Here is a 13,481-nt window from a genome sequence, read left to right on the forward strand (position 1 = left end):
AGAACGGCCTCTTGGTTAAGAGGGCAACCGGATGTGAGACATTTCCAATCGGAGGCGCTTGTCCAAGAACATCAGTAGAGGCTCCTTCCCTCACCAAACAGCCCAGACCCAGGGCCTTGGGGGAGGAGGGGTGTGCTACCTGCCAGGCAGGCCCATCTGCCATGAAGAAAACCAATTGTTTTTTCACCATGATTTCCTTTCTCCAGCTCTTGCACCCCAGGTGAGCCTCGGGTTTACCTGTGGTCCAGCCAGTGCTGGGGCCTGGCGTGACCCCTGGGGCCAGAGCAACCCTGGCCGCTCCCAAAGCATTTGGGCGGGCAGGCCAGAACCCTTTCTCGGGGCCAGAGCACAGAGACACAGCTGGAAAACCGGGACAATTAGCCAGCGGCCGCGGCCGGGCCATAAAAACGCAGGAAGCGGCCACTGCAGGGCGGAGGGAATGGCTGTCCCCAATAAAGTGATTGTTCCAAAGAATGCCCACATTCCGAAGACACAGGCTTGATCCTGGGCCTCGGCTTCCAGAGCTCGAGGCTTGGGAGGGGGTTGTGGGGGGGACAGAAAGAGGAATTGTGTCTCCAGGAAGAGGAGGAAGATGTTTGGTAGATCAAAAGTCTGCAGTGCCCACCATTTAACCTCCCACATTCTCAGCCCATTCTCATCAGGACTGCAGACTCCCCCTGTCTCCCCCTGTCCCCCAACTCAATGATTTGGGTTCTGTAATGGGACTTGCAATGTATTTCCTCTTTTATTTCTCGAGAGGTCCAATGACACTCAGCTGTCTGGGCCAGGCGGGTAGGTCCTCATGGAGGACCTGCTCTGTCTCCCACCTCTTGAGTGCTCAGCTCTCTGACCTTCCACCGACCCCTGATTTTGAAGCATCTTCCTTAGGAAAGGCAAAGGACGGGAGGGACCAGCAAGCAGGAGGTCCCACAGCCCTGGGCTAGTTCAGATCCTACTTGAGCCTGGCCTCTCTCCACTCTGCAGCTTTGATGGGTGTCATCTGTAAAATGGAGACACGAACACCAGCTTTGTTCCCCATTTAGGGAGATGTGAGGGTCGAGGGAGATAAAGGGCACTGGAAGGAGCTCTCCAGAGATGAGAAGGTGAAATAACAAATACCAGAGAGTGCTTGACAATGAGAACCGACAAGTGCAGATCTGCAGATGAGCGGCTAGCGTCCCGCTGGTTCCAGGAGCGTTCAAAGCCACCCAGACGTCTTGCCCAGTCTGCGGACTGGGCCGCTGCGATCCTCAAATCCTAGCCTGGCAGCGCGGGCTGGGCTTGGAGAGAAGGCTTGGAAGGCTACCAAGGGTCCACTCCCTGCGGCGGCTAAACAGAGATGGGCGAGTGCACAAGACGACTCGCATCGCCTTGCGTTCCTGTCGGGGCAGTTCCCGAGCCAGGCCGCACAACATAGGTCCCAGCAGCCGCCACCGAGCCCTGGGCTCCTTGACACAGTGCTTCAAAACCAGGGAGGAGCCTTTCTCAACTCTTCCCTACTCGGAGCTCTTCAGAAGCAATCGTTACTAATGGCCCGGGTTCCCTTTCGGACTCCTAGAGATGAAAGACAATTTTCTTCGGATAGTGTTTTACTGTGTAAAGCAGAAAGTGTTTTTAAGACAAAGGTATGATATATGACATATACCTAGATACATATTAGCAGAAGTTCTGGCTCTTCTTTCCTTGATTTTTAACCACTTATTTAAGTAAAATAAAGATGTCCGTGTGGGCTCGCTGAATCTTTGCAGACACCATACTGTGTCAACCAGCACCCTGCTCAAGAACCGAGAACTTTGCCAGCACTCTAGCAACCCCTTTTTGCCCCCCTCTGTTACTGCCCTCCACTAGTCTGACTTCTACCACAGACTCTTTGGTTTGACAGTTTTGAGTCTTGGATGGAAAAGCTTTTTAAAAAATTAATTGCCTTAATTTAACTTAAATCCCAAATGTGAGATGAACTCGGAGGTGCAGCCTGAAGCTAGGGTCCTCATTTATGTCCTGCGAGAGGCAAGAGTTTTTCTGGGGGAAGAAAATAACCGATTAGCAGTGACAGTTGTTTGGGGCAGCAGTCGTTCTGGCCAGGAGCTTCAGAGAGGGCAGGCACCGGCTCATCTCTTAGGGCTCGGCTGGTCACCTCTCAGGTTGGTCAAAAACGTTTCATCAAAGTAATGGCTTCCCTTTTCTTTTCTCTTTGGTATAGAAGCAGCTTCTTGATGCCCCCCCCCCCAACCCCGCAAATGCATACACACTACTACTCAGTCTCCAAGCCCAGATTCCCACCAAGATGACTCTCCCCCCGCCCCACCTCTTTTGCAAGTCTCTAGATTTCATTCTTTGAACCTGTGATTGGAGGTTAAAGTGCATCAGGTTGGAAGGAGGAAGCTCTTAACAATAAAGGTTTGAATATTTAGCTGTGAACGGGTCTCTGGAGCTCCCCCCCCCTTATCTTTTAAAATGCAAATCGTGTTTCGGGGGGTTGTGCGCCGGGTGCGCGCTGCGCCTCGACGTCTCCAGCCATTGGTGTCTGTGTCATTACTAATAGAGTCTTGTAAACACTCGTTAATCACGAAAGGCCGCTGGCCTGGGGCTCCGCACTCCAGCCTGTGGCGGGTCTTCCCCGCCTCTGCAGCCCAGTGGGAAGGAGGTGGGAGGAAAGAAGGAAGAAAGGGAGGAGGGAGGAGGCAGGCCAGAGGGAGGGACCGCCTCAGAGGCAGAAGTGCCGCGAGGAGCCGGCGGAGCTCTGCGGGCTGGGGCGCAGCCAGCCGCCCTTCTCCGCGCCCCCTCGCCCCTTCCCCTTCGCGCCCTCCGGCAGCCTCCAGCGTCGGTCCCCAGGCAGCATGGTGAGGTTTGCTGTCGGGCCCTCGCCACCATGTACGTGAGCTACCTCCTGGACAAGGACGTGAGCATGTACCCCAGCTCCGTGCGCCACTCTGGCGGCCTCAACCTGGCCCCGCAGAACTTCGTCAGTCCCCCGCAGTACCCGGACTACGGCGGCTACCATGTGGCGGCTGCGGCCGCCGCGGCCGCGAACTTGGACAGCGCGCAGTCCCCGGGGCCGTCCTGGCCCGCCGCGTACGGGGCCCCGCTCAGAGAGGACTGGAACGGCTACGCGCCGGGGGGAGCCGCGGCCGCCGCCAACGCCGTCGCCCACGGCCTCAACGGGGGCTCCCCGGCCGCCGCCATGGGCTACAGCAGCCCGGCCGACTACCACCCGCACCACCACCCGCACCACCACCCGCACCACCCGGCCGCCGCGCCTTCCTGTGCCTCGGGGTTGCTGCAGACACTCAACCCCGGCCCTCCCGGGCCCGCCGTCACGGCCGCCGCCGAGCAGCTATCCCCCGGCGGCCAGCGGCGGAACCTGTGCGAGTGGATGCGGAAGCCCGCGCAGCCGTCCCTCGGAAGCCAAGGTAGGCGGTGGCGGCGCCCCGCAGGACCGGGCTGCCGGGCGGGCCGCGTGTCCCGGGCGGACGGAGGCGTCCAGAGCTGTCCAGGAGCTCCGCGCCGGGAGGGCCGGCCCGGGAGACCAATTCAGGGGGCCTCGACCGCCGGGCTTCTCTCCTGGCGCCTGGGCTGGCTGGGGGGGGCGGGCGGGGAGTGAATATTTTGGTTTCCCAGCCCGCGTTCGGTTTAGGGCAGAGGAGCCCCTTCCTCTTTCCAGGGGTCCTTCATTCGTAGCGTCCCAACACTGTCGGGACACTCCCAGGAAGGTCGGCATAGCACGGCTGTGCAGGAGCGCCGCCTCCCCACTTGCTGCCGCTCGCGCTCGCTGCGCAGCTTCGAGCCGCGGGGCAGAGGAGCCTCGCACTCGACCGGGCCGGGCTTTAGAGCATTTCTTTCCACGCCATTGAGCCACTCAAGAAGAATGGTGGCCTGGGGGACCAGGAGGGCTGCGAGGCTGTGCGTGGAACCAGATTCGGCCATTCGGGCCAATTCAAGGGATCTCAAGAGCTATGGCGAGTAGGGAGACCGAGCAAAGCTGCAGTTGCGGGAAAGGTCCCAGGAACCAAGGGGAAAGGAGCGCGCCCCCTCATTGAACCTTTGATTTGCGAAGGAGCTAGTTCAATCAAAAGCTGGAGGGCTAGGAGCAAGAAGTCGTGGGGGTCCTCCTGTGTCTGCGGAGGGGGAAGGGGAGGAATCCTTGGTGAGGATTCAGCCACTGCTCCAGACAGGGATCATTTCTCCCCACCCTTCCTTTCCAGGGTCTCAGGGGTCTGTGTGTGTGTGTGTGTGTGCACGCGCACCTACGTTCAAGAAGCTTGCTCAGGAGATGTCCCTGCAGACATCCTAGGCTTGCAGGATTGTGGGGGCTCATTAGTTCTGGGTCTGCCCATTCTGGTATGGGGATGTGTGTCAAAGTGGGAAGGAAGTGTGAATAGGTGTGGTGGGAGAGTCCTGTTGGCGTCCCCTTTGCACTCCTCGAAGTCTTCCTAGCCCTCTGCACTTCCGCTTTTTTCTCTTCCCTTCTTTCTGGCCCAGCCCGGCCCGCATACAGGTTATGGCCACTTTGCAGAGCTTTATAGCCAATTACAGCCGTATAAATCAGAGAAGTCCTTGGGGGCTGTCTCTGGGCATCGGTATTTGCGTCACTGGGCACATGCCGGGTGGGAAATGCGGCCGCCCAGGGAGAAGGCCACAGGGCCAGCCTCGGAGTCTTGGCTAGGTCCCTTCCCCAAGAGGAGGCGCCCTCGCCTGAACAGAGCGCCGTCTCAGAGAAGGCTCTTTCTTAGGGAGCCTGCCTGGGGCGCAACTGGCAGCGACCGGGGACCCTAAGGGAGACCACTCCCGGGAGAGTGGCCGCCGGGCCTGGGCCGGGGAGGGGGAGAGGGAGGGGAGCCACAGGAGCCCAGGCCGCGGGGTCAGCAGATGAGAGGCCGCTGTGATGTCCCGCGCCGAGGTGGTAAGGCCGCAGTCGGCGCCGGGCGCCCTTGTGATGTTAATGTCGGGAGGCCGCGGCCCGCGGGCCAGAGCCCGACTCCTCTGCGGAGCATCATCTGTCAAGGGGCTAGGGGGTTGGTCCTCGGCCCGGCTCGCTTTGATATACACCTTCCCAGCCCTGCCATTGTCTCTTTTAGGGCCCGGAAAGAGGGTGGTGACTTTCGCAGTCAATAATGAATTCTCACAAGTCCCTCTCATCTCTCCCCTCCTCCAGCCCCCTCCTCGGTTCCCAGGGGGTGCGGGGCGCCTCCAAAGCCCTTGGGACGCGGGCCGCAGCGCGCTCAAGGGTCCTGGTCACCGCGTTCCCGGCCCATCCGGGGTACTGAAAGGGGGGCGCTGGATCAAGAGTCGCTCCCAAGCACCCCAGGACGAGCACCGCTCCTGGGATGTTCAGCTCCGAGAGCTTTTTTTGCGCCCTGCTCCGCAGCCCTGGAGGTGCGCGTTAGGCTCCCACCTGGCAGCAGGGTCAGCGACGCCTGATACTACCTGCGTGACCTAGTCTGATTCTCAGTTTTCTCATCTGTAAAACGGGGCGACTACCGCTGGCCGCCTCGAGTGGGTTTGAGGCGGGCAACGCGTGTGAACGCGCCCTCCACTTGGAAAGCTCTCAGAACGTGTTAGTTCCCTTCACTTTCTAGCAGGCGCGGGGTCGGGGCCGCTGCGCCCATTCAAATGCGCCTGCCGGGCCGTGTTTATGTTAATGCGCCTGGCGGGGAGGGGGATGAAAGCCGGGACCGCCATTTGCTCAGTAGTGGTAATTCAAACAGAATGCGGTTGTTATTAAGGCATTGAAAGGGCTTTTCTTTGATAAGATCGCCTTGTCCTGCATTGTTTGCGGCTGTGTTCCCCTTTCAGCGGCTCGGGGGAGCTCCCTCTGATCCGGCCTGTATCTTCCCAGGGCGCTTTTGTTGTGGTTTGCAAAGGGTTCTACCTGAACAAAGTCGGCCTGCGGGGCATTAAACACCTCCAAGAAACTCCCAGACCCTTTAGATCTTCCAGTAGGACTGGGCACCGGGCGGCTGAACCTGTTCGGCTGCAGGAAGACCTGGACCTGGGGCCGCAAGGAGGGAAGAGCTCCCGGCCAGGGCCCTGCCAAGGGTTGACCCAGGACAGACCCGGGGCAGACGCCAGGCTCGGGCCTGCTCCAACCACAACGGCACTATTTGTCAAAGCCCTTCAGTAAAACAATCCATCTGAGGTTTAATATGTTGACTCAATCCAATGAGCATAGATCACGGGTCTGGATAGCTCTGGCAGAGTTTGTAGCAGAAATAAATGGGGGATTAAAAAAGAAAAACTGCTAAATGCCAGATCAGATTCAGCCAGGTATACAATGTTGCCAGCGGGAGGGTTTTCCTGCCTGCCAGACCCCAGCTCAGAATTCCACCAGATGGGCCAAGATTCTGGTGACTTGAGGGAACCTGTCAGCTCCTGCACCCCCTTTTTCACTTTTAATAAAGCAAACAGAAAGTAACACCACCATCCCACACATTGTCACCAGCACATACCCACATCCCCAGCTGTTTTTAGGGTGGTCTTCCATCTCTGGCAGGCCTGAAAATCTGAATACTCCCAGCATTCTGGAGATTCCGTCCTGCCCCCTTGCCCTTTGGGCCTAGCCTGCTGCAGTACTATATTTGGTTTCCAGAAGGGTGGTTGGGTTCTGTTATCATGCGCTTATGCGGTTTTAGTTTTTCTTCATTTTTAAAAACCACTTAACCCCAAGGTTAGTTTAGTTGTCTTGGATAGCCTCGCACCCTCCCCTCAGGACCCCCTGGGGGGTCTTGTCAGACCTGGCAGGAACCAGCCAAACCCTGGCCCCCTGGGGTGATGGAGGAAGAGAAATGGCCCTTGGGTTAGGGAGGTTTGTCATTACCCATGACTGATGGGCCGCCTTGCAGTTCTCAGCCTAACTTCTCCTTCCTCCACAGTGAAAACCAGGACGAAAGACAAATACCGAGTGGTGTACACGGATCACCAGCGGCTGGAGCTGGAGAAGGAGTTTCACTACAGTCGTTACATCACCATCCGGAGGAAAGCCGAGCTGGCCGCCACACTGGGGCTCTCCGAGAGGCAGGTGGGAACCGCCTTGCTCCCTCCGGGGCCTGGTCACTGGCTGGGGGGCACGGGGGGGGTTTCTCCGGCAGAGTTAGAAGCTGGGCCCCAGAATCTACCCAGTTCTGTGGGCAGATTAAAGTAGGAGGATAGAGGGGCACCCGGCTGTCTCAGAGCATGCAATTCTTGATCTCACAGTTGTTGAGTTCAAGCCCCACGTTGGGTGTAGACCTTACTTAAAGTAAGTAAGTAAGTAAATAAATAAATAAAACCGGAGGATAGAGAGTATTTCCTTCCGAATGCTTTTAGAAAAGTTTCCTTCCACCTCTAGTTGTCTTTTTTGGATGTTAATTTTTTTTTTTTTTTCCTATTCTCCGGGACCTGGGAGGTGCAAGAAAAAAACTGAGTAGTAGTTTAATCCACAATTCTGTTTCGGTGAAAGAAGACTTAAAGACCTATTTTCTTTGTGCCCAGCACCATACCTGGGGAAAAAATAATATAAGACCCTAATCCCTGCCCATAAAAACGAGAGTGAGGTTTGACTCATGAACACTCTATATGGTCTAGAAAAAAAACAGGCCAAATCCATCACTGGGAAGCCCCACATTAAATTTCATTCTCAGGGGACGCCTGGGTGGCACAGTCGGTTAAGCATCTGGCTCTTGGTTTCAGCTCAGGTCGTGATATCAGGGTTGTGGGATAGAGCCCAGCGCGGAGTCCGCTTGGGACTCTCTCTCCCTCCCCCTGTGCCCCTCCCCCTCCCACACGCGCACGCACGCCCTCTCTCTCTCTTTCTCAAAAAAATGGATAAATCTCTCTTTTTTAAATCTCGTTCGCAGCTTTAAGGTGAGGAGTATTACATTTCCGTTTAGCTTTGAGAGGCCCAAGGTTGTCATTTTGAAGTATATCCATGCTGGTCTTCTCTTGCTTGTTGTAGAAAAGGCTCTGCAGTTTCTGTTTTCCCAGGTTCTGAGACTCTGAACTCTGGCAGTAAAGCTGTAGATAAAGGCTGCTTTGGAAGGAAACGTGGCGAACGAGGAGGGAGGAAGGCGCTTCTCTGCCGAGGCCGTCGTGGGCTCAGGGGAGGGCTGCGGCGCTGGGCTGTCCTGGGGCTCTCGGATGGAAGGCTGGGAGAAGGCCTGGGGATCCTGGAGTCCGAGAGGGCACTTCTTCCGTTGGAGAGGGACGTACTGCTGCTGGTGCTGAGGGCCATTCCTTTTCCCGCCTGCATCGGCTCCTTCACCACCCTCTGTTTTTCTCCGCTTTCCATTTCTAGGTTAAAATCTGGTTTCAGAACCGCAGAGCCAAGGAGAGGAAAATCAACAAGAAGAAGCTGCAGCAGCCGCCGCCGCCACCGCAAGCCCCGCCGCCTGCCCCGCCGCCTCCCCAGCCGCAGCCGGGCCCTCTGAGAAGCGTCCCGGAGCCCCTGAGCCCCGTGTCTGCCCTGCCAGGCTCGGTGCCGGGCTCCGTCCCTGGGGTCCTGGGCCCGGCGGCGGGGGTGTTAAACCCCACTGTCACCCAGTGACCTATAGTGGCCGGCAGCAGCGGAGCGGTTCCAGGCTGAGCCACGAGGCGCAGAGACTCGGCTAGAATCCTCAGGAGAGAGCTGCTCCCCTCCCATGCACAAGTGCACGCCCGCTCACCTAGCTCTCAGAGGAAAAATGGGGGCCGGGAGAAAAGACAAGTGGGGTCGGAGGCCTCAAGGAAGACATTCTCCCAGATTTGGACTGCTTCTGGTCTGACTTTCTGCCAGCCAGGAGATGGGCTGTGACAACCGGGGCTTCGCTTAGTACTGGCGGAAGCATTGCCTGGACTGGCTAACCAGACCAGGCTTTCAGCCCCGTCCTCCCCAGCTCTTGGCCTCCAGAATCTGCGGGACGGGACGCATCTCTGGTCGAAGCTGAGGGGACAGAGGGACTCGGGGGAACGCCAGTGCTTGAAGCCAAGATGGCTACTGCCTACTCACTGCCATTCAAGGGCCGGCTGGTCCCTCCTGCCTCAAGGGCAGGCAAGATTTAACTGCAAAAGTCAGAGGCAGCTAAGATAGAAACCTGGACCTGCCAGAGACTGCAGAACCCCCAGGTCTTTGTCTTTCTTCTCTCCCCTTCCCAGACCAGGAAAGGCTTGGCTGGTGTTCTGCGCGGTGTATGGTGTGAGGGGCGTGGTTATTGGACTCCAGGCCTGACAAGAGGGCCCGGGACAGGGCCTTGTTTAGAAAGCCTGTCACCAGAGCTTCTCTGAGCTGAATGTATATCAGTGCTGTAAATGCCAGAGCCAACCTGGACTTCCTGTCATTTTCACAATCTTGGGGCTGATGAAGAAGGGGAGTTTTTGTTGTTGTTGCTGCTGTTTGGGTTGTTGGTCTGTGTAACATCCAAGCCAGCATTTAAAAAGCCTTCTGGATCCATGGGGAGAGAAGTGATATGGTGAAGGGAAGTGGGGGGTATTTGAACACAGTTGAAGTTTTTCTAAAAAGAAAAAAAGAGAGAGAGAGATAAATGAGCTTTCCAGATTTCAGATTCTGTATTTATCGTCTTCAGATTTTATCCGGAATTATTATTTTTTTTAAAGAAATGAAATATCTTGTCTACTTGCAAGCTAGTATTAGAAAAATCAGGGAGGGGGTGGAGAAGCTTATCTGGACAACCTCATTTTACCCCAGAGCGTCAGAAGCCTGAGGGAGCAGGTTCTGAGACCTTCCCTGCCCCCAAGCCTGAGCCCAACCTTGGATTGTGGAATGTGTGGTTCTCCTGGGGGTGCCTTTGGGCAAAATGCACATCTGAATGGTCAGCTGCTTCCAAGCTGCCGAGAATTATGGGGGTGGGGTGGGGGTGAGAGAATCCCCTCCTAGCATCTCATCAAATCCACTCTGATGCAGCTGCGGACATTCCCCTTCATCAGGGATTCCCTTCACCCTAGGGATGTCCCATAGCCCAGCTAGTTAAACATAAGCATTCAGTAAAGATGTTCTATGTCCTGTTCTCTCAAGGGAACATTTCCAGGAATACGGTCTTCTGTGAATCACCGGGCATTTCTGTGAGCCCTTGTCTGTCTCCACTCCTTGCCCTGTGTTTCGAAACTCCCTCCCTTGGCCCGCACCCCCAACTCCACAAAGAATTCAAGAACCATTATAAGGGGACCCTTTTAGAGGCGGGTGCTTGTTATCTGGCCGATCCACGGGGCACCGGGCTGCTGCCCTTGAGGTTCTGGGTCCTGGAAGCAGCCGAGCTGGGCGCTCTGCGCAGGCAGGGCCTGGGGAAGAGGGCTTTGCTCTCCATTTCGGTCATCCCACAAGCACCTTCGAGCTCTAATCATTGCCCCAGAAGAGGGAGGAGGTGGCCCGAGGGCTGGGGAGGAAGAGCAGAGCAGCGAGACCTAAATACCGCCTGCAGCATCTCCCCGGTTCTGCGGCCCTTCCGGGTGGCATTCCGCTCCGGGATTGAGAAAGGGGTTCTGGTGGCCGGGCCCGCGGGCGCCCGGCTCAGAGCTGGACGGAGAGTGCCTGGCCCGCCTCTCGGGCTTGGGTGGGGTCGTGGGGTCCGCCGAGCAGGGGGTGGCGTTCCCGGCCAGGCTGCCCGCCCCCCCACCCTCCCTCCGGCCTCCGTGCCCCCTGGGGAGTCCGGCGCTGGGAGGAGAGCGAGGACCCGCACCCGGCCGCGCCCACACGTCCGCCCCCAGCCGCCGCCGCGGTTGCTATGCGTTGCTGTGAAACGCCTGTCAATAAACCCTGTTTGGACAGTGGAGCGAGAGCACAAGGGTTGTTTGCTTAGTGGTTAGAGGTTCAAAAGTCAGCATTGTCCCGCTGCAAGCGATTACAAGTTCTTCCCCTCGCCGGGTCCAGCCCCCTTGCACTGACGCCCGCCGCGGGCCGGCGCCCCGCGCATCCGGGGCGAGGAAGGGCGCTCGGCTGCTCTCTGAAATGCAGGTCCGGGGCTGGTCTCCCGGGTCGTGGAGGGGGCGAGCAAAGAGGGGCCACCGCGCTTGCGACGCCAAGACTCGCCCCTGGAGCAAACCCGAGGCAACACGGGGACTTGGCGCGAGTGGGCAGTGCCGCCCGAGGAGGCGTAGGGAGGTCGGCGCTGGGACGCCCTGGTCTATTTTTGATAGGATGACTTCGCTGCTCCCAGGGCCTCCAGCTCTGGGACCGGGATCACTAGCCCTCCCTCGCCATTCCTTGGCCCTCCCGGCGCCCTCCCGGAGCTCCGGACGCCAGGGGGCGCGCGCGCTCTGGGAAGAGCCGGGTAGGAGCCCGCGCTCCCCTCGGACTCTAGAGCGGACCGGAAAGGGACCTAGTTCTGACCCAGCTGGAAGGTTGCAAGCTCTAGCGCCTCTCCCACCGCGGCTGCTCCCAAACTGGGGCACGGCGAGATTTCCCCACTGCGGTCGTGGGGCGGCTGAAACGAAGTTCAAGCTAGTCAGGCGCAGGAGATTCTTGGATCTGCTGAGTGTTTAAGAAAAACACATTTGGCTGAGGGGAGCTATTGGCTGTTCTAAAAGGGCCTTCTTGCACAAGATGTCTCTTTTTTAAAAAATTACAGTAATATGGGTACGATATGAATATACAGGAAAACAGTGAACTTAGGATAAATATGGGGAAGAATGTACCTTTATTGTGGAACTCATGTCAAAAAGGCATATATAGGGAAGCCTGGCTGGCTCAGTCCGAAAAGCGTTTTACTCTTGAACTCAGGGTCATGAGTTCAAGCTCCATGTTGGGCGGGGTTAAAATAATAAAGGAAAAAAAAAAAACCATAAAAAAAGGGTTTTTTTAGGGGCGCCTGGGTGGCTCAGTTGGTTAAGCGACTGCCTTCGGCTCAGGTCATGATCCTGGAGTCCCGGGATCGAGTCCCGCATCGGGCTCCCTGCTCGGCAGGGAGTCTGCTTCTCCCTCTGACCCTCCTCCCTCTCCTGCTCTCTGTTTCTCATTCTCTCTCTCTCAAAAAATAAATAAATTTAAAAAAATCTTTAAAAAAAAAGGGTTTTTTTAACGGCATATATGGGTAAAAGACAGCCTGAGTCTTTTTTCTTCTGTGAACAATTCATGGCTTTATCATATTCCTCCAATAAAGTTAGCAAGATGGGCTGCTAATGAGAGCCATAAAAGTTTCAGCTTCTTTTTAGCTTCACTTCTTTCTGATGATATCTGTAAGAGGCCTACACCAGTCAAGAAAACTAATCTTAAATAGAAATCTTAATATATAAACAGCAGTATTCTTGCTGTTGTTATTCACAGCCACTCAGGAAAAAATAAGAAAAGGCAACAAAGCAGAAATTAAAAAAAACTTCAGTTACATGGGGCGCCTGCTGGTTGGGTCTGTAGAGCATGCAACTCTTGATCTCTGGGTGGTGAGTAAAAGCCCTAAGTTGGGCTTACTTAAAAAGAAATCTGTAGAAGATTCAAGGGGCATTATTTGCACTTTGTTTTAGAGACAGGCTGCTATTTACTGGTTTAATGACCTTGGGGATATCCCTGCCACTAATAGGGGAATCAAATAAGGTAAAGTAAGGGAAAGCAATTTACAACATACACTTAGGATGAATCCCCAATAAAGACAAGAACTACTGCTGCTTTTGATCATGAACCATCTTTTGCAAAGTGTGCAAGAATCCTTATAAAGAACCTTTGAGCAAGGATAATTTCTCAAGTCACCTCTGAAGTTTTTCTAATTCATTGAGTTTTTCTTACTTTGTCAAGTAGTCCCCAGTTCGTTGTCTCTTGATTTCCACTGCCCAGGCATCTGCATAAAATCTCAAGTGGCAAAGCACTAACATTCCAGTCATGAAGATGAGTCACTGATGTGCATAGTTGACTTTTCTTTTCACCTACCATTAAAGATATCCCCAGACACTTGTAGTAGTATTTGGGAGATTCATATTAGTTGAGGATGTAGTTAGGAACTTCCTTATAATGATCAGGACACTTTCAACCCAAGGGGGCAGAGAGGCAAGTACTCTAACTAGATGGCATTGAAAGTTTCTTTATTTGGAAGCAATTTCCATTCCAACACCTCAGTGTCAATTCTGTACTCTTGCGGGAGCACCCCAAAAAGCTGCTGTGGATTTAATTCTGTAATGCCGATTCATCCCTTGAGATCATTTCAAGCATTTTACTCTAGTCCCCATGATTTTCCCTGACATTGAATAAAACTACAGCAACAGATCTTGTGTTGAATTAGTTTTGTGCTTTGGAGGATAAGAAACACACTCATATCTAATAATGTAGATTAACTTGTAAATATCTAAAATTAACCTTTATTTTCTTAAATTACATTGAGACCATGCAAACTTCTAACCTCTATAATTATTTTTTTAAAATTTTATTAACCCCCATAATTCTTACATTTAGTTTTATTTTCCTTTTCCTTTTTCCTTTCACCTCCTCCTCTTTTTCTACAAGTGGATGACTATAATTTTAGGAAACCAAGCAGGCTTTATTGGTAACCGTGGGATTGGCTTAGTGATACTGGGCCAAAACAATCACTAAATGT

General features: G+C 54.9%; 1 protein-coding gene across 1 annotated transcript; it reads left to right on the forward strand.

Annotated features, from left to right (window-relative positions):
• The first annotated feature begins 2,869 nt into the window (after positions 1-2,869).
• Positions 2,870-8,518, forward strand: CDX2 (caudal type homeobox 2). The gene is made up of 3 exons (XM_045867522.1): positions 2,870-3,410; positions 6,870-7,015; positions 8,270-8,518. Exons 1-3 carry the CDS (start codon positions 2,870-2,872, stop codon positions 8,516-8,518), a joined length of 936 nt encoding a protein of 311 aa, XP_045723478.1.
• Positions 8,519-13,481: the final 4,963 nt, after the last annotated feature.

This window comes from Mirounga angustirostris, unplaced genomic scaffold (assembly GCF_029215605.1).
Source record: "Mirounga angustirostris isolate CCGP_5_RB_7025 unplaced genomic scaffold, mMirAng1.0.hap1 SCAF_3, whole genome shotgun sequence".
Lineage (NCBI taxonomy): Eukaryota > Metazoa > Chordata > Mammalia > Carnivora > Phocidae > Mirounga > Mirounga angustirostris.